We start from the raw sequence: 21,912 nt of genomic DNA, 5'->3' as shown, positions 1-21,912 counted from the left end.
GCGCGTAAGCCGTACCAGCACGGCTGAAACCCTGAAAGGGTTAACGATGGGGCCCCCTTTCATTAAACCCTTAGTACCTGGTTCACTGGGTGGAGGTAGCCTATGTGAGTGTGTGTACATACGCCGAATAAAGGTGACGTACTCTTTGCATGCCACACCCACACTCCAAAAGGGCTCTAATGGCCAGGACTAGGCTTGCACCTCCATGGGTAAAGTGCTGCCATGGCACGGTACAATAATGGGACCACCTTTCCTCTCAACCATCCAACTCATTAGATAGAACTCGACTTTTCTCGAAATTTAAAGCCAAACTAAACTTAGAGTGGGACAGTAGACAGTAGGACTAACGTAGGTCCAAGGTACCTGTGGACGGTAGCAAAATATCCCCTCACAAGAAAAAAAAACTCAAATCATTGAAATATTAAGTACAGTGGACCCCCGGTTTACGATCAGCTCCCAATGCGACCAATTATGTAAGTGTATTTATGTAAGTGCGTTTGTATGTGTATGTTTGGGGGTCTGAAATGGACTAATCTAATTCACAATATTCCTTATGGGAACAAATTCGGTCAGTACTGGCACCTGAACATACTTCTGGAATGAGATTAAGACACATGTGCAACATCTGGGTATCTTTATTGTAGACGTTTCACCATCCAGTGGCTTTATCAATACAAATTCTAGGACATAACTTGAAGACAGTAGAACTATGTACAGAAGATGAGGTAATCAGTCCCTCAACCTAGGAGTAGGTGCGAAGAGCACCGTAGTCGTGGAGATTCTGAAGCAGAAGAAAGGAGCCTGGCGCTTATATAGTAACGTCAGGTGTAGCAGACGAGGGCATATTCACTGGTAGGCGGGATTCCCCAGTGGAAGTACGACTGCGACAACTACTACTACTACTAACCCATCACTTTGGGAAGGACCTACTTCCACTGGGGAATCCCGCCTACCAGTGAATATGCCCTCGTCTGCTACACCTGACGTTACTATATAAGCGCCAGGCTCCTTTCTTCTGCTTCAGAATCTCCACGACTATGGTGCTCTTCGCACCTACTCCTAGGTTGAGGGACTGATTACCTCATCTTCTGTACATAGTTCTACTGTCTTCAAGTTATGTCCTAGAATTTGTATTGATAAAGCCACTGGATGGCGAAACGTCTACAATAAAGATACCCAGATGTTGCACATGTGTCTTAATCTCATCTTGTCGGTATTATATGCCATTTGTACACTACTTCTGGAATGAAATAATATTGTAAACCGGGGGTCCACTGTATATACAAAAAGGGGGGGGGAGTCTGATTTTTACCTATAGTCCCTAACACATCCTAACCTAAAAAATTATTTTTTACATTCTTGACAGAGTATCAGCTAACTTATTATTTTTACCAACAATACAGTGGACCCCCGCCTTATGAACACATTGCATTACTTTAAATCTGCCATACGAAGCATTTGAATGCAAAAATTTTGCCTCGCCTCACAATAAAAAACTCACCTTACGTGATTCGTCTGGGACACATCCCACATGTGGCCTCAGCACCAGTGTTTACAAGACAGCCAGTTCGGTCACATCTATGCATACATTCGGTACATTTCACATTATCCCAGTGTTTTTAGTGCTTGTAACTGCAAAATAAATCACCATGGACCCCAAGAAAGCTTCTAGTGCCATCCCTGTGGTAAAAAGGGCAAGAATTAGTATAGAATTGAAAAAAGAGATTAAGGAAATGTGTGCAAAGTGAGTTGAACTGCAAACCTTTATGGATGAAAATCACCTTGACACAGCTACTGCAAGCCATGTTAGCAACCTGTACAATGACAATGTTATGGCCCATTTTAGGAAAGTCTTAAAGGAACGGGAGGTACAGAGTTCTATGGACAGATTTGTTGTGTGGCAGAGGTCCAGTGACTCTAAAGCTGGTCCTAGTGGCATGAAAAGAAGGGAAGTAACCCTGGAAAAGGATTTGCTACCTCAAGTCCTAATGGAAGGGGATTCTCCTTCTAAACAATAACTTCCACACACTCCCCTCCTCCCATCCCATCACTCATCACCAGATCTTCAATAAAGGTAAGTGTCATGTATTCTATTCTTAGTAGAGTAGTAATTGTGCATGTCGTCTTCAGTTTGTGTGTATTAAAATTAATATTTCATGTGGTAAAATTTTTTTTCATACTGTGGGGTGTCAGGAACGGATTAATTTGATTTCCATTATTTCTTATGGGAAAATTAATTCAGCTAACGTTAATTTCGGCTTACGATGAGCTCTCAGGAACAGATTAATATTGTAAGGCGGGGGTCTACTGTATGTAATTTTTAATGTTGTAGGGTTGCAGCCTGAGACTCCATCACATGAGTCTTGTGTTGTGATTCTTCATTTTTTACAAATAAACCAGAGGGTTGTGGTCACTGTAGACTGTGACCACGTGGAATGACTGGCCCACGTAGACTTCAAAATGCTCTAAAGCCAATATCAGAGCAAGGGCTTCTTTTTCAATTGTGGAGTAGCTCCTCTGGTGAGGTTGGTATTTGGCAGAGTAATAAGCCACAGGCTGCAACGCATCATCCCCAGGTTGTAGAAGTACTGCCCCCACCCCTGAATCACAAGCATCAACCTGTAATGTAAAGGATCTTGAGAAATCCAGAGACAGAAAAATGGGTGCAGTACAACGAATAAGCTTTGTCTTGGCAAAAGCTTCTTGACATTGTGGGGTCGAAAGAAAACTTATCGCACACAATGATTATTATTATTATTATTATTTTTATTATTATTAATGATGTTTTCCCAATGTATTTTTTATAATAATACAGCCTCTCCACACTTAGCGACATTTTCGTTTGCTGACGACTTGGACTAATATACATTACCTAAATAAAGTATATTAGAGCTGATTTCCTCTATTCAGTTTATTACAGTATACAGGTCTCCCTCAATATTCGCGTTTTCAACTTTCGCAGGCTTGACACATTCGCGAATTCCCAACCGCCAAATTCCCAGCCTCCAAATTCCCAGCCACCAAATAATATTTAAGTTTCCCGCCACCTGCGAGTCCCTACCACCCTCCCTCCGCCCTGGCTGTTGGGAAGAATTATAACTTTGTTAGAAGTGGTGTTGGTGCATGGAGAATTAATGATCTGAAGAGCTCTTTTCTTGCAATCTTTGATGAAAAAAGAAGGAAAATGTAAATCTGTGAAGGTTTGGTGAATGTATGTACATTCCTCATCAAGAAACTCAGGACTACAAATTCGGTATGCTCTCAGGAAAAATCCGATGATGATGCCTCTTTTGGTACTAGTATCTTGACTGGAATAGAAGTATGTGAGAGTATTTTTATTTGTAGGTTTCAATGTAAATCTGCGAAGGTTTGGTGAACAATGCCTGTGTACAACTCCGAAATTCCACCAATCATCTCATGAAATTCAGGGACGTCCAATTAGTGATCAAAGAAACCAATTTCCGCAAACGCAAGTGTCTTGAATCTTCACTAATAGCTGTTTCTAATACAATTAAACAAAACAAAGGCAGCTTCACCATCTCTGAAGTCTTAGCAAGAATCCTCCTGAAAACAGTAAACCCTGCCATCACATAGTCTCTCCTGTTAATACTACACAAAGCACATTACATTGAAACAGGCCTTCTCTATCCAGCCTCCAATAGAAATATTTGTCGAACCTATTTTTATGTTACCCAAGTTATAGCTTTCAAATCCTTTTACTCTTGTGCGAGTTAATTGTTCTAACATATTGTATTACAACTACTACAACTTATCTCACTACTACTACTACTACCACTAGTATTGGACCTTACCCTGAGCCTATATATTCCCTCTGTGTCCATGTACTGTTTGTAACGGCTTGACAAAGCTCCTGGAGAGTGAAACGTTGCCACAATAAAAATGTCACATTAGTTGCGCTTATTTATTTATTTAACCCTTTGACTGTTTCAGGCCCCTCTCTGAAACTGTCATTCTATGTCGCTCAATTTTTGAAAAAAAAAATTATTTTTTCTTATGAAATGATAGAGAATCTTTTCCCGATGGTAATGACACCAAAAGTTCGAAATTTGGTCGAAAACTCGTGGAATTATGGTCCCGCGAAGTTAGCGGTCTCGGCGACATATGCGTATCGGCGATTTCGCCGACTTTGAGCCCAATTTTCAGCCAATTCCATTGTTCCAGTTGACCAAACTCATAGCTATTTCTTTAGAACTCCATTTTATCTATCAGCTGAGTACAAGAAACCTCCCATTTACTAATTTGGACTACCCAGTATGGTGGTCAGAAATTGGCAATTTGGCCATTTTCACGCAAAATAAAAAAGATGCCAATTTCAAAATAGGGTCCAAAATAAACAAGGTAGACATTCGTGGCACTAAAATAACATATGCTCTGTTCATTAGTCACATCTCTAGGCCCCTCTTATATTATTATTGCTTTCTATTTTGATTTTTTATTCATACAAAAAAATACAAAATTTACTGTTATGCAGACGACTGCATTATTGTAAAAATGGTATAAATAATATCAGTGCACTAGTGAAAGAATATTAGACTCCCTAGTTGACGTGTATTGGACGTGTGGTGTGATTTATTTACTCTTCAACATTGGTAAAAATCGAACATTTTCGCTACTTTGAGCTTAGTTTCAAGGTCGTTTTCATCGTAAAAGTAATAAAAATCATCTCTATTTGTGTAATATGTTTTCCATTTTATCACCTAAGACCATGAAAACGCGAATACAATGATAAATACTATACGAAAATACACCTCAAAGTCGGCGTTTTAATCCAAAAAAACGATCAGAGTTTTTTTTTTCTCATTACGCAATGTGTGCTGCAGGATTTTTTTTATGTGGTGCACACTGACCACACAGACCCATTCTCTCACATGTGGGCCTACCAGCTTTCTCCCACTTGATTTGAAGCCGCTAGAATTATTGAGTGTATATACGTCAGAAACATTGGCTCGTAAGACGTATTTATACGTCGAAAACAGTCAAAGGGTTAATGTCTTTGCAAACAGTATATTGAGATTGTGTATATACAATAGTGGGTTGCAATGCAAAGAGAACCTCTAATATGCCTAGGCATTATGGGCCAACTTAACATTATTGGCTTACATTCTACTTAATACTAAGGAGTAGTATATCATAGTTGTACAGTAGGAAAGTAATCACAGCAGGGCCCCGCTTTACGGCGTTTTGCTTTACGGCGTTCCACTAATACGGACATTTCAAATTATGACCAAAACTCGCTATACGGCTCCCCCCACCTGTCTTTCTAATAAGGTCACAGCGGCCCACCGAGTTTGTTTACATTCTCCCTGAGCACATCTCCTTATTATGTCTGGAAACTTTCCAAAATTTCAAGTGTTTTAAAGTTATTGTATATTTTATATGTATTGTACTTGATAATTAAACTTGTGTACACCTGTACCTAAATAAACTTACACACTGTGCTGGCATGTAGGTACACATTAAAATCACTAAGAGTCTCTCTACTCTTGATGCAATAATAATAATAATAATAATAATAATAATAGTAATAATAATAATCTCTTGGGCGCATTAATGTCGCATATTATGTTAATATAGACATTTCCCTTAATCTATCTATGATATTTTTTTCAAAATTATATAAGAAACACATTATGTAACACACAAACATGATACATGCACCCACAGTATAAAAATTTATACAAATATATATGAGATGTTTACCAAACGGTTTGTAGAAGTGTCGGAAGAATTACGTTTTCTCTAGCCCGTCACCTGTTACTAGGGATAACTGTAAAAAAATATTCCTTTCGTATGCCTTCACTTTATAGCTATAATTCTGTACTAACTTGTACACAGTGTAAGAGTATTTGTTTCTTGATTTAATTATTATAATAATAATAAAAATATTATAAGGTAAAAGTTTCACAAACTCTTACAAATGTACATGAATGAACTAAAACTGGACACGTATTAATACCGTCTATTTCGCCTGACCGAGTGATCGTCCACAACCAGTTCAGTTTGTTTGTTTACGCTGTCTGAGCTCGGTGTATCATTAAATGTTGTATATTACGTTAATATACACATTTTCATTAATCCATCCGTGATATTTTTTTCAAAATTATATAATAAACACGATACATAACGTAAATACATAACAAATGTGTAGAGAACCTAGGATAACCCAAAAAAGTCAGAGTGACTTACTTCCATTGCCTTCACTCAGAGCATCATTTCTTCTCAAAATGATGTTACATGAGAATGGGAGTGTTCTTCTTTATTTATTCTACCGTATCAATGTAGAGACAACCTGTACACAATGTAACTTGTACACAAACCAGACGTGTACACTGTTTACAAAACTTACCTTTGCCTGGTTTGTTTACATAACTCTGCGCCTGTCCTCTCTCATGCACTCATTCTTTCTCTCTGGTATGGTAGCCTGGCTGACTACCATACATACCACACTTGATTTCTTACAATAAATACTACTTGTCTCACCCTAGATTAAGACTATAAATATTTTAAGGTAAGTAATGAGTGCACTATGTGTGTATTGTACTTTTTTATTGTTTTTTGATGCCTGGTTCTATTGCTAACATAATATATGTTAGTGTAAACTTGTTATCTAGTGTTTCTATGCATTTGTAAGTGGAAAAAAATGGTGTTCCACTTTACGGCGGTTTCCGCTTTACGGCGGTAGCCTGGAACCTAACCCGCCGTATAAGTGGGGCCCTCCTGTATCTAATAGTTGTACAGTAGAATATTAATTATAAATGAATCAAAATTTGTATAATACAAAGATATATTTATATTCAAAAATGCTTTTGTGAAAAACAATGATTCAATTATATTCCTGTCAACAATGGATAAAGGTTCAATGTGATTGTTTCAGTTATGATGTGGGAGTACATAGGTGTACAGAGTATTTAGCATTTAGTCTAGGGTGATTAAGTGGCTTTTGAGAAGAGTCTTAAATTGATTTTCAGACTGGGTTACTTTAATATCTTCTGGTAATGAATTCTATATTTTAGGGCTCTTTATGTGCATAGAGTTTTTACACAGTATGATATGGACACGAGGCATATCAAAAAGAGATCTGTGTCTTGTGTTGTGGTCATGTGTCCTCTTTAGGTTGGTGAGGAAAAGTTTGAGTGGGGGGTTTATATTTGCATGTATTGTTCTGTGTATGTAGTAGGCACATGAATAAGTGTGGATGTTCTTAATGGTTAGCAGATTCAGACTTTTGAAAATTGGTGGAGTATGCTGGCGGAAGTGGGAAGTTGTTATCATTCTTACTGCTGCCTTTTGCTGGGTTATTAGGGGTTTTAGGTGATTGGATGTTGTTAATCCCCATGCACAAATTCCATATGTAAGATAAGGGTATATGAGCGAATGGTACAGTGCCAGGAGAGCTGATTGTGGAACATAGTACCTTATCTTTGATAGTATGCCTACAGTCTTGGAGATTTTCTTGGTGATTTGTTGTATGTGTCCGGAACTTAAGGTTACTGTCAAGGTGGATACCTAGGAATTTTCGCTCTATGAGTCTTGTGACTGATGATCCATTTAGCATAATGTTAATTGGATCATTTGCAGCTTTGTTTCCAAACTGAATGAAATAGGTTTTATCATTGTTCAGGGTAAGTTTGTTAGTCATCATCCAGGCAGATATTTTCTGTAATTCATCATTGACTATGTTCCTTTTACTTTACATATTGTATAAATATTTAAAAATATACCAGAAATGTTATAAATGGTGCAAAGGTGACATTAAACAATATCAAAGATGGTTGACACAAACCCACTACCATTATAGTATGCTCCTCACTTAGCAACGAATTCGTTTACCAACGTGGTATGTATTAGGAACGAAACTCCATCGTTAAGTGAGGAGAGGCTGTAATAATAAAGTAGTACTACTACTAATAATAACAATAATAATTATAATAATAACAGAATAAATAATGGTTAATAAAGTTTGCTAAGCCATGTCTAATATCATCCATGTACTCATTCACTATGAATGAGCGCATTCATAAATGTGTAAATAAAAAAATATACTGAATATGACTTAAAAATATTATATCAAATGTGACTTAAAAACATTATACTGAATATGACTTAAAAACATTTTATTGAATATGACTTAAAAACGTACTGAATATGACTTAAAAACATTATACTAAATATGAGTTCCTTCCAGAAAATGAAAGTTGTGGGAGTAATAGGAGGCGGTGCAGCCGGGCTGTGTGCCGCTCGTCACATCCTGGCAAACAATGATATGGTACCAGTTGTGTGGGAGAAATCCTCCAAGGTTGGAGGAACCTGGGTATACACGCCACAGTCAGGAAAGGATGACCTTGGCTATCCCATTCATTCAAGCATGTATAAAAGCCTAAAGTGAGTATTTCATTTTATTTAGAAATGAATGCTTTCAATAATGTTCACAATGAAGAAAAGATGGGTTACAGAACAAGTTTTATTAGGACAATATGTTGCTCTTTGCTGACATTTATTAAGTTATAGGCGTGACTTTGCAAAAAGGAACACGGGGCAAAAAGTCACCCCCAAGCAGAAGAGGACTGGGTTGTCCTAGGTTCTCTACACATATGCTGCTATATATATGAAAACCTATGTAACTATATTTGTGTATACTTAAATAAACTTACCACCCGTCACTTATCAGGTCTGCTCACTGAGGGCCAGAGGCATGTTTCCGCTGCTCAGCTAAGGCGTGTTCCATTTTCGTTTCAGTCTTTGTGCCGCAGCTATGACTTCAGTTTTTCGTGACATATTTTCAGCTTTTTTCTTTTTTTACTGATCTCAGCAGCCCACCGAGCATTCCCCAAATGCCCATATGGCCAGTCCGCCTCTGTGGCCCAAGGAAGCCTGTTGTACAATTTGTGTTTACTGATCACTACTGATGGTAGTACCTTATTACGAAAAAGAAAAACTTTCATCATCATTCACTTCATCACTGTCTTGCCAGAGGTGTGCTTACAGTACAGTTATAAAACTGCAACATTAACACCCCTTCTTCAGAGTGCAGGCACTGTACTTCCCATCTCCAGGACTCAAGTCTGGCCTGCCAGTTTCCCTGAATCCCTTCATAAATGTTAGCCTGCTCACACTCCAACAGCACATCAAGTCCTAAAAAACATTTGTCTCCATTCACTCTTATCAAATACTCTCACACATGCTTGCTGGAAGTCCAAGCCCCTTGCACACAAAACCTCCCTTACCCCCTCCCTCCAATTTTTCCTAGGTCGACCCCTACCCTGCCTTCCCTCCACTACAGATTTATATACTCATTCTATATTGTTGCATCCTCTCTACATGTCCGAACCACCTCAATAACTCTTCTTCAGCCCTCTGGATAATAGTTTTGGTAATCCTGCACCTCCTCCTAATTTCCAAACTACGAATTCTTGTTAATGCTGTTCTTACTGTTGAACAGCAGTTTCCTGCCAAAGGGGTAGCGTAGGTTGCAAAGATACAGCCGTAGACTAGTTTGGCTTTAATTGGAAAGGAGTGAGTACACAATGGGCAAAGTGAGGGAATGACCAATAGCCAGTCTATGGAGGGGAGGTTGTTGAACTCATGAGGGTAGGCCATGAAGTGAGAGTGGGTAGACTCTGTGTCTCATTGACCTTGGCAGGCATAGAGAGGGCAGCACCATAGTGCCGCAGGATATGAATCTAGCAGGCTGTGTAGGCTGTCTACATTCGCTGGGCCACGCACCTTGGGTCGTCTCAACATGACAGTGCTACTGGGCATGAAGGTGTGAAAGAATTATTTACAATAATTAACCCGGGGGGACTGGCTTTCGCTCACTCGAAAATCAGAATGGACATAAAAAGTAGCAGGCAGAAAAAAAGAACTCTCCCACCCTGAGGGAAGAGAAAATTAGCGTGCCTGCGCAGTTTGATTGAGGACAGAGCAAGGAGATGTCAGCACTGGAAACAAAATCTTCTTATATACAAGTTTTCCACAGGGCTGAAACATCAGGCTGAGGGACTGATTACCTCATCATTTGTATATAGTTCTTCTGTTTCCTTATTATGTCCAAGAATCTGTATTGATAAAGCCACTGGATGGCAAAACGTCTACAATAAAGATAACCAGATGTTGCACAAGTGTCTTAACTTTCATCTTGTCGGTATTGTATACCTGTCTTGCACTTGTCAGGCGCTGCAACATCATGGTATCTTGGTTCAGAGGACATCTACATCACCTTCTTCACGGCTACTGCAACTAACCCAGGGTAGGAGAGAAGAGCTGCTAGGTAAGAACAGGTCAGCTATAGATTTCATTAAGACTAAGGGAGGGGTCCCAATCATATGTAGCATCTTGCCTAGAAGGAGAGTAGGAAATGAATGGTTGTCTAGGGCAATTTGTGTAAATTGCTGGCTAGACAGATACTGCAAGGAACTTGCAATCCCATTCATTGACAACTGGAACAACTTTTATGGCAAGCATGATATGTATGCAAGGGATGAGGTACATCTCTTTGGGGCTGGGGTGGTAGCACTTGCAAACTCAATTGAGAAGGCCATTGGTGAAATGCCTATGATTTTAAACTGGTAGAAGATAGAGGTATGGGTGTGTGTGGGAAACAAGCAGGCTGCAACACTAGGGTTGGAATCAGTAAATGTATAAAAGGCATTCAGCATGAAGTTATAAATAAAGACAATAGATCAGGTCAGCAAACAAAGGGGGACAGCAGAGGACAACAAGGGACTAGCTCCCTTAAGGTTTACTATACTAATAGCAGGAGTGTAAGAAATAAGATAGATGAGCTAAGATTAATTGCAAGTGCAGGAAACATAGATATTATTGCTATAACAGAGACCTTGCTCAATCTGAAACATAGAGAGATGCCCTCTGAATGTCACATACAAGGCTATAAATTATTCCACACTGACAGGGTCAACAGGAAGGGTGGTGGAGTAGCTATGTATGTCAGAGACAATTTAAATTGTTGTGTTAGACAAGATATAAAAGTAGAAGCGTCAGCCACTGAATCTGTTTGGTTACAGCTTCTCGAGGGCCGAGAAAAACTAATTTTGGGTGTGATTTACAGGGCCCCAAATCTTGATAGGGAGTGCAGTAAACTTCTATGGGACGAAATTCGTAAGGCATCTACATACGAAAATGTTTGGCTAATGAGAGATTTCAACTACAGACAGATTGACTGGAGCAATTTGACAGGAAATTTAGAGTCAGGTGACTTTCTTGATATGATCCAGGATTGTTTTTTAAAACAGTTTGTGACAGAGCCAACTAGGGGAAATAACCTCCTTGACTTGGTTCTTGCCAGTAGGGAAACACTAATTAATAATCTTGAGGTTAATGATGAGCTTGGGGAAAGTGATCACAAATCACTCAGTTTTAATATATCATGGAATTCCCCTAATAATGCTAATCAAGTCTCCGTCCCTGACTTTCGCTTGGCTGATTTCATAGGACTGAAAAATTACTTAGGTGGGCTGAACTGGAATGACCTGACTAAGGGTCAGGTAGGTGGTGATGGTTGCCGATATGATGCTTTCCAGGGCATAGTTCTAGCTAGGGAAATCAGATCAAACAAAAATGATCCTAAATGGATGAACAATAGATTAAAATATCTGATTGGTCAAGAGAGAGGCATATATAGGCAAATCAAAAGAGGAGAGGGGCAATTAAGAAATCGATATATTCAGTTAAAGAGAGAAATAAAAAAGGGAATTAGAAAAGCAAAAAGAGATTATGAGGTTAAAGTTGCAAGAGAATCGAAGACTAACCCAAAAGGATTCTTTCAGGTATACAGAAGTAAGATCAGGGACAAGATAGGCCCACTCAAAAGTTCCTCGGGTCAGCTCACTGACAGTGATAAGGAAATGTGTAGAATTTTTAACACATACTTCCTCTCAGTTTTTACACAGGAGGATACCAGCGATATTCCAGTAATGATAAATCATGTAGAAAAGGACGATAATAAACTGTGCACGATTAGGGTCACAAGTGACATGGTCCTTAGGCAAATGGATAAATTAAAACCTAACAAATCCCCAGGCCCTGATGAACTGTATGCAAGGGTTCTAAAGGAATGTAAAGAGGAGCTTAGCACACCTTTGGCTAATCTTTTCAACATATAACTACAAACTGGCATGGTGCCAGATAAGTGGAAAATGGCAAATGAGATACCTATTTTCAAAGCAGGTGACAGGTCCTTAGCTTTGAACTATAGACCAATAAGCCTAACCTCCATAGTGGGAAAATTTATGGAATCAATAATTGCCGAGGCAGTTCGTAGCCACCTTGAAAAGCATAAATTAATCAACGAATCTCAGCATGGTTTTACAAGGGGCGTTCCTGCCTTACGAATTTATTAACTTTTTTCACTAAGGTATTTGAGGAGGTAGATCATGGTAATGAATATGATATTGTGTATATGGGCTTCAGTAAGGCTTTTGACAGGGTCCCACATCAGAGACTACTGAGGAAAATTAAGGCACATGGAATAGGAGGAGAAATTTTTTCCTGGATAGAGGCATGGTTGACAAATAGGCAGCAGAGAGTTTGCATAAATGGGGAGAAATCAGAGTGGGGAAGCGTCACCAGCGGTGTTCCATAGGGGACAGTGTTGGGCCCCCTGCTGTTCACAATCTACATAAACGACATAGATGAGGGCATAAAGAGCGACATCGGCAAGTTTGCCGATGACAGCAAAATAGGCCGTCGAATTCATTCTGACGAGGACTTTCGAGCACTCCAGGAAGATTTGAATAGACTGATGCAGTGGTCGGAGAAGTGGCAGATGCAGTTTAATATAGACAAATGCAAAGTTCTAAATGTTGGACAGGACAATAACCATGCCACATATAAACTAAATAATGTAGATCTTAATATTACGGATTGCGAAAAAAGATTTAGGAGTTCTGGTTAGCAGTAATCTGAAACCAGGACAGCAGTGCATAAGTGTTCGCAATAAAGCTAATAGAATCCTTGGCTTCATATCAAGAAGCATAAATAATAGAAGTCCTCAGGTTGTTGTTCAACTCTATACATCCTTGGTTAGGCCTCATTTAGATTATGCTGCACAGTTTTGGTCACCGTATTACAGAATGGATATAAATGCTCTGGAAAATGTACAAAGGAGGATTGAACATTAAAATGGTATAAAATACCGACAGGTTGTTAGGTAAGACAAATATGCAACAGTTAGGTATCTTTATTTCGAAACGTTTCGCCTACACAGTAGGCTTCTTCAGTCGAGTACAGAAAAGTTGATAGAAGCAGAAGAGACTTGAAGACGATGTAATCAGTCCATCACTCTTAAAGTTTTGAGGTGGTCAGTCCCTCAGTCTGGAGAAGAGCATTGTTCCGTAGTCTGAAACAAAGGAGGATGACAAAGTTGATCCCATGTATCAGAAACCTTCCCTATGAGGATAGACTAAGGGCCCTGAATCTGCACTCTCTAGAAAGACGTAGAATTAGGGGGGATATGATTGAGGTGTATAAATGGAAGACAGGAATAAATAAAGGGGATGTAAATAGTGTGCTGAAAATATCTAGCCTAGACAGGACTCGCAGCAATGGTTTTAAGTTGGAAAAATTCAGATTCAGGAAGGATATAGGAAAGTACTGGTTTGGTAATAGAGTTGTGGATGAGTGGAACAAACTCCCAAGTACAGTTATAGAGGCCAGAATGTTGTGTAGCTTTAAAAATAGGTTGGATAAATACATGAGTGGATGTGGGTGGGTGCGAGTTGGACCTGATAGCTTGTGCTACCAGGTCGGTTGCCGTGTTCCTCCCTTAAGTCAATGTGACCTGACCTGACTAGGTTGGGTGCATTGGCTTAAGCCGATAGGAGACTTGGACCTTCCTCGCATGGGCCAGTAGGCCTTCTGCAGTGTTCCTTCGTTCTTATGTTCTTATGTTCTTGACTATTCGTCCACGAACGCTGTTCCATCCTCACATCTGCAAACAATGACTGACAGTAGCATTTCCTAAGGTGTGACATATGACTCAAGACCTTAATACAGGCTTTAAAAGACACAATGGGTGCACATACTTACAATAGCACTATTTCCATGGAATTCGTTATACTACGGGTACCCTTCTAAAATAATTTACATACTTACATGATATCCACCCTGATTCTGGTATTAACTAACTATACAATGTGCGTGCATTAATACTCATTTCTGCAAGCAAACAATTAGCGTAGCTAGTGTAGGAGTCGGAAAAGTCAGTAGGCACGTCAATGTCACAGAAGTGTACTGCTGTCCTGGGTCTCAGGCCCTAAGTATGGAGCCTTACTGGATTGTCATCAGTCATAGAGTAGTAGGTGAAGAAGTAGATGGGTTTTCACTAGCATGAGTTTGATTGTGGCTTTGCAATGCACGCGACTCCAGCTCTGCTTCGGCTTGCACATGGTCAACATACTTCATCTGGTCAAGGTGAGCTTCTTTGATAGTTCCGGTAGCAATCTTCCTCACCTTGAACTTATTGCCATGGAGCTGTCGGAGGACATTGTAAGAACCAACGAACTTGGGAACAAGTTTATGCATATCTGGGGTCTGCGTCGGGTTGTGCAACATAACTTTGCAACCTGGTTCCACTTTGCTTTCTTGGTGTGGGCATTGCGATCAAATGTGAACCTATCAGCTTTTATGAGGTTCTCTCGTACCCGCTGAAAAACAAGCTGCGTGGTCCACATCTTAACTACACTGGGGCTATCAGTGTTGTAAATAGGTTGAGGCAGAGCAAACAGAATTTCATATGGTAAGCGCTTGTCATAGCCGTACAAAGCAAAATGAGGCGCCTCACCGATTGAGCTGTTGAGGGAGGAATTTAACGTACACTGAACATCTGGGATAGCCTCATCCCATGTAGTACAACTCGGGTTAACGATTACTCTGAGCACCTCCAGGACTTTGCAAGGCCATTACTCGCAGGGTGGTATGGAGCTAGTGACGCTTGGTGAATGTTAAATCTGGAGCAAAGCTCCTGCATTATGGCGTTTATGAACTCTGACCCATTGTCCAACAGAAGGACACGTGGGCAGGTATGACAGAGAATGACATGCTCACGGAAAGCATTTGCAACAGTCTTGGCAGTTTTTCAGGAATGGGTACTAATTCACAGTACTGCATCAAGTTGTCTACCATTAAAAGCAGGTGCTTATTTCCCTTCTCTGAGGTCAAGAAGTTCATCAACAGGTCAACAGAAGTTCTCTCCCAGGGCTCCTTTGTAATGGGATACTTTAGAATGGGATTAGGACCCATAACGGTACCATTGTGCTATAGACAAACAACAAACTGGTGTACATACCTGGCAATTTCCACTGCCATCTTAGGTCAGAAGTATTTCATTCATGCCTGTTTGATCCTTTGGTTGACTACTAAGTCCTTCACCTGAATGGGAGACTTGACCTGTAACCTAACGTCCTCCTTGGTCAGGAACCGAAGGACTGGTGACCGCACCGGGTCTTGCCATTTGCTCACTCAAGATCCTCAACAGAGAACGAGTTGTCAACACACAAATGCTATACAGTGGACCCCTGACATTTGATGGCATCGACATTCGATAAATCCGACATTCGATTCATTTTATCGCAAAAATTTCGCCTCGACATTCAATGGAAAACCCGACATTCGATACGATTCGTACGAGACGTCCCCACGTGTGGCCTGAACTGCCCCGTGTGTGCCAATGTTTACAAGCCAGCCAGTGTACGCGCATCTAAAGATACATTTGGTACATTAAATATTATCCATATCACTGTTTTTGGTGCTTGTTTCTGCAAAATAAGTAGCCATGGGCCCCAAGAAAGCTTCTAGTGCCACCCCTTTAAGAAAAAAGGTGCTAATGACTATTGAAATGAAGAAAGAGATACAGTGGACCCTCGAGTTTCATGATTAATCCATTCCAGAGAGCCCACCGAAGGTTGAAATTCACGAAACTCGAAATCATTTTTCCCATAAGAAATAATGGAAATAAAATTAATCCGTTCCAGACACCCAAAAATATTAAATTAAAATATTTTTTTTTTCAAATTAAATAAAGATTTACATAATGAAAACAATCAGAAATCAAGTACATGCATTTAAAAAATAATAACAACATTACACTTACCTTTACTGAAGACTTCTGCATGGATGGAAGACTGGAGGAGGGAATAGCAGGAAGGTGTACACTATTATTTGGAACGAGAATCTCCTTCCATTAGGACTTTTGGTAGCAAGTCCTTATCTGGGGTTACTTCCCTTCTTTTCATGACACTGGGAACAACTTGAGAGTCACTGGACCCCTGTTGCACAAAATATCTGTCCAGAGAGGTCTTTTTCTGGCATTTCTTTAAGATTTCCCTGAAGTGGGACACAACACTGTCATTGTACATGTTGCAGATATGGCTTGTTTCAGCTTGGTCAGGGTGATACTTTTCAACAAAACTTTGCAACTCATTCCACATTCCACACATGTCCTTAATCACTGAAGAAGGCACCTCATCCACTCTCTCTTCCTCCTCCTCTGAAGCAAGTTCCTCGGCTGTGGTTTGATGCTGTTCCAGTTGAAGCTCTTGCAGTTCGTCAGTGGTTAGCTCTTCCCTGTGGTCCTCCACCAACTCTTCCACATCCCCGTCACTCATTTTATTTACCAAAGGGCTTGCACTAGCTTTCCTTGGGTCCATGATGACATATTTAGCAGTTGCAAGCACAAAAAACAATGGATTATTATGAAATGTATGAACCTGCGGGGTGATGGTCATGTGTTGGTAAACAATGGCACACTGAGCGTGAATGGCGTGGAAGACTGGCTTGGTGTGCGAGGTGACGGGTGGACGGGTACCGGACGGTCGCCGAAACACGAGTCATTTCACAAAACTCGAGGCCAAATTTTTCCCAAAAAAACTCGCCAAAGGTCGAATTTCACGAAAGTCGAGGCTGCCAAAACTCGGGGGTCCACTGTACGTAATTGCAAAATACGAAAGTGGAGTGCGTGTGTCGGAGTGCATGATGATTTGGTAAAGAAATTGCCTGCAAATAGTGGTGATGTGAGTGAATTTAAGGCCAGCAAAGGTTGGTTTGAAAGATTTAAAAATCGTACACAGTGTGGTAAGGCATGGTGAGGCTGCCAGTTCAAGTCCTAATGGAAGGGGATTCCCCTTCTAAACACTAACACCATCCACACTCTCCCCTCCTCCCATCCCAACAATCATCACCAGATCTTCATTAAAGGTAAGTGTCAATTATTCTATTGTTATTAACCCTTAAACCGTCCAAACGTATATATACGTTTTTTCAACATCTGAAAGTATGTAAAAAAATGTAGATCTTCTTTTTAGTTTTACGTTTGAAAACGTGTAAAAAAACTTTTATCTACATTTTTTTTTGTTATATTTGAAAATATGTAAAAAAAAGTAGATATGCTTTTGTAGCACTACGAATTCGAACGTCGACCTGTTTGGACCGTTTAAGGGTTAATCTGTTGTTATTGTTGTTATTGTAATTATTCTATTGCATTAAACTTAATATTTCATGTGGTAAAATTTTTTTTTCATACTTTTGGGTGTCTTGCACAGATTAATTTGATTTCCATTATTTCTTATGGGGAAAATTAATTTGACTTTCGATATTTTTGACATTCGATGATCTCTCAGGAACGGATTAATATCGAATGTCGGGGCTCCACTGTATAGCTTGACAGGGCATCGGCTATAACATTTTGCTTACCTGGTACATAGCAAATATCGGGGTTGTAGTTGTGGAATGTGAGGGACCACCAAGCATGCTTTCCTGAGAGGTTCTTATTAGCAAAAAGTGACAACAAAGGTAGATGATCAGTGTAAATCTTGATGGGGTATTGGTAGATGATATCTCAAAAATAACTCAAAGCCCATACAATGGCTTTGTCACTGAGTAATTGACTTCTGCTTTAGTAAAGCCATGGCTAGCATAGGCAATAGGCTGTTGCTTACCATTAAATTCCTGTGACAAGACTGCACTGATGCCAACTTTGCTGGTATCCATCGTCAAAGTAAATGCCTTGGTGAAATCAGGGAATCTAAGGACTGGGGCTGATGTTAACCTCTTTTTAAGTGCAACAAAAGCTCTTTCCTGGTTGCATGTCCACTCAAAGGGAACATCTTTCTTGGGAAGCTGAGTCTATGGTGTAGCTATGGTGGAAAATCTGGCTACAAAGGTGCGGTAGAATCCAGTTAGGTCTAGGGAATTTTTACACAGCCGAGATTTTAGACTCGTCTGTCTATGCCATTCGGAGTCGCTACGTGACTCAGAAATTTTATTTCCTTCCTGGGAAACTGGCATTTGGAGAACTTTACCTTAAGGTTAGCCTGAGCTAGTTTGTCCAATACCCTATCAAGTTTTTCAAGATGTGACGATGAAATCATCTAGGTAGACCATGAGCATGCCACCTAGGAGAGTACGGAAAATCGTTGTCATTAAATGACTGAACGTGATCAGGTTTCTGTGCAAGCCAAAGGGCATCCTCCTGAACTGATAATGACCAGTCAGTGTAGAGAAAGCTGTCAATTCTTTGCTCTGATCATCGAGGGGGATCTGCCAAAACCCTTAACCCTTAAACGGTCCAAACGTATATATACGTTCACTCACGTAGCGCCCCAAATTTTTTGAGGAAAAAAAAATATTTTCTTTTAAAAGGAAAAAAGAGCATATGGTACCCAGGCATCCCCAATTATTTTAATATGGCAGACAGTGAGTGTGCTCACCCATTCTCTCATGTCTAGGTGACTCAGGCTTATTGTGGCAATGTTGAATGATTGACAAAGAAAACGTATATATACTTTTGGGGCGCTACGTGCGTGAACGTATATATACGTTTGGACCGTTTAAGGGTTAAAGAGGATCAAGAGTCGAAAAAAACCTTATTATCATTGATGTTCTGCAACAGATTCAGAACTGGCAATGGAAATTGGTCTGGGATCGTACAAGCATTCAGTTAAATAACAAAAAGGCACAATACCGTGACTGGAACAATGCACAAATAACCCGCACATAAAAGAGAGAAGCTTACGACGACATTTCGGTCCGACTTGGACCATTGACAAAGTCACACTGTGACTTTGTCAATGGTCCAAGTCGGACCGAAACGTCGTCGTAAGCTTCTCTCTTTTATGTGCGGGTTATTTGTGTAAGCATTCAGTTGTTGGGGTTGGGTGAGGCTGGTTGTAGTTGTGCAGAGTCAACAGCGTCGGTAGTAGCGTGGCCCGTTGCTGGTGCCACGTGACTCATGCCACCATCACTATCACCACCACCACATGCTGCCTCAATCACATCATTCATACCCATGTAACAATATCGTCATCTTCACTATCAGGTCGTGGTGTAGGGCCACGGGATGTACTCTGAGATTTACTCCTTCCCCTTGGAACAGCATATGACACACAACCAAACCGCATGTTATGTCGTATGTACTACCGCTTCACTGGGGAATATTCACCCTCACTGTCACAACTAGAACTGCTTTCAATAGCTTTGAAATCACTATCACTTTCACTGCTCATATCTGAGTCTTGTACATGGGCAAATAGTTTCTTCTTTTGTCCTGGTACAGGTGAACGTGAATGAGCCGGCCCAGCACCAGAGGTGGAAGGTCATGGGTCATCTGGGTTTTCACCACTAATTACGTTATCCTGGGCACTGTTTTCGGTCACACCCACTTGAAAACAATGGAATTCACTTTCACTGACACTTCCATCGCTGTTAGAGCTATCACTTGGGAACAAAAGGCCTCCAGTCCGCCGTGGAGTGAGGTAGTTCTTAATGCGATCAGGGTGAAAATGGACTACCAAGGTGGCATTCCCACAATGCACCACTGAGTCCCAGATTTTTTTCACAGGGTGCACACCCACCACTCAGACCCATTCTCTCTCATGTAGGCCTATCAGCTTTCTCCCGCTTGATTTGAAGCCACTAGAATTTACACGTATAAATACATCAGAAACAGTGACGCATAAGATGTATATATATGACCGAAACAGTCAAAGGGCTAATTTTAACCCCTTCAGGGTCCAAGGCCAAAATCTGAAGTGGTGCTCCAGTGTCCAAGAAATTTTGAAAAAAAAAAAAAACTATTTTTTCTATCAGAATTAAAGAGTATATTTTTGTGACGGTAATAAGACAAAATTTTTTTTTTTCTGATCAGTACTTACTGAGATACAGCAGCGGGAAGTTGACCAAAATGACATGCGTTTGCCTATGATACGCCAATATGGACACTTTGTATTGTGCCAAAACAAAAGCATTCACATTGCTAAACTCACAAATTATGATGTAGTCACTTAGCCTTAATACCATAATCTGTAAGGATTTAATGTTAAGAATTAATCTAAGTCTGCTCGAAATGTCTAGCCATGCTAGGTGCCCTAGTGGCCCCCTCTGTAATTAGTATTTTATAACATGTAAACCACACAGTACCCAAAACCTGTAAACCCCACATTGTAACCCTTATAGAGAATAAACTTGAATTGAATTGAAATGAAATGAATATTAGAACCCAAATGAACTAAAACCAAAATAAAAATGCAGATTTTTATTTTTTTCCACTTTACTCATTTACATTCAAATTCAAATTCTTTACAATATTTAAGAATTTTTTTAAAATTAAGTTTGATAAATTTAGCAAAAAAAAAAAAATTATCAAATTCATCACCCACAGTCCAAGCGTATATATATACATTCTTACCGCTAGCGCCCCAAACGTATATATACATTTAGGTAGTAGGTTGGTAGACAGCAACCACCCAGGGAAGTACTACCGTCCTGCCAGATGACTGTGAAACAGAAACCTGTACCCTCATCAATTCTATGATTCACCTCATCTTTCATAGACCCATCCACTGACACGTCCACTCCCAAATATCTGAATACATTCACCTCCTCCATACTCTCTCCCTCCAATCTGATATCCAATCTTTCATCACCTAATCTTTTTGTTATCCTCATAACCTTACTCTTTCCTGTATTCACTTTTAATTTTCTTCTTTTGCATACCCTACCAAATTCATCCACCAACCTCTGCAACTTCTCTTCAGAATCTCCCAAGAGCACAGTGTCATCAGCAAAGAGCAACTGTGACAACTCCCACTTTATGTGTGATTCTTTATCTTTTAACTCCACACCTCTTGCCAAGACCCTCGCATTTACTTCTCTTACATCCCCATCTATAAATATATTACTTACAAAACTTGTTTACAAGTTTATTGTTAACAAAATGATGAAAATATTAGTGCAGTTATTGTGTTGAATACAACACACCTATACCTCGACAACAACCTAAATTTCAGCACCCATATCCAACACATAACAAAAAAAGTATCCAAAGTGGTGGGGATCCTCTCCAAGATACGATACTACGTACAGCAAACTGCCCTTCTCACACTATACCATTCACTTATATATCCATACCTCACCTATGCTATCTGTGCTTGGGGTTCAACTGCACCAACACACCTAAAGCCAATAATAACCCAACAAAAAGCCGCAGTAAGAATAATCACTAAATCCCATCCCTGACAACACACCCTCCCACTCTTCATAGATATAAACTTGCTCCCTGTTCAGAACATCCACACTTAGTACTGTGCAATCTATATATGCAGGACCCTAAATTCCAATATTAACCTTGACCTAAAATGCTTTCTTGATAGTTGTGACAGGATCCACAGGCATAACACCAAACACAAACATCTCTATGACATTCCCCGTGTTCGAAGGACCTAAAATCTGGAACACCCTACCTGAAAACTCTAGAACTGCAGACACATTCATCACTTTCAAAACTACAGTTAGAAAACATCTTATCTCCCTGATCCACCCTGACCACTAACTACATGATAACCACCTGGTGGTTCACAATTACACTCACTCACCCACTGACTA

At 40.0% G+C, this 21,912-nt stretch overlaps 1 protein-coding gene across 2 annotated transcripts in view; it reads left to right on the top strand.

The window, feature by feature from the left end:
• The window catches only part of LOC138855166 (senecionine N-oxygenase-like), a 229,085-nt gene that overhangs the window by 107,587 nt on the left and 99,586 nt on the right, over positions 1-21,912 (top strand). For both annotated transcript variants that reach the window (XM_070102898.1, XM_070102899.1), the window contains exon 2: positions 8,207-8,403. In XM_070102898.1, coding sequence (XP_069958999.1) covers positions 8,207-8,403 — 197 coding nt within the window. The remainder of the gene's footprint in view (positions 1-8,206; positions 8,404-21,912) is intronic.

The sequence above is a fragment of the Cherax quadricarinatus genome, chromosome 83 (assembly GCF_038502225.1).
Source record: "Cherax quadricarinatus isolate ZL_2023a chromosome 83, ASM3850222v1, whole genome shotgun sequence".
NCBI lineage: Eukaryota > Metazoa > Arthropoda > Malacostraca > Decapoda > Parastacidae > Cherax > Cherax quadricarinatus.
This window is presented reverse-complemented; position numbering and strand designations above follow the sequence as displayed.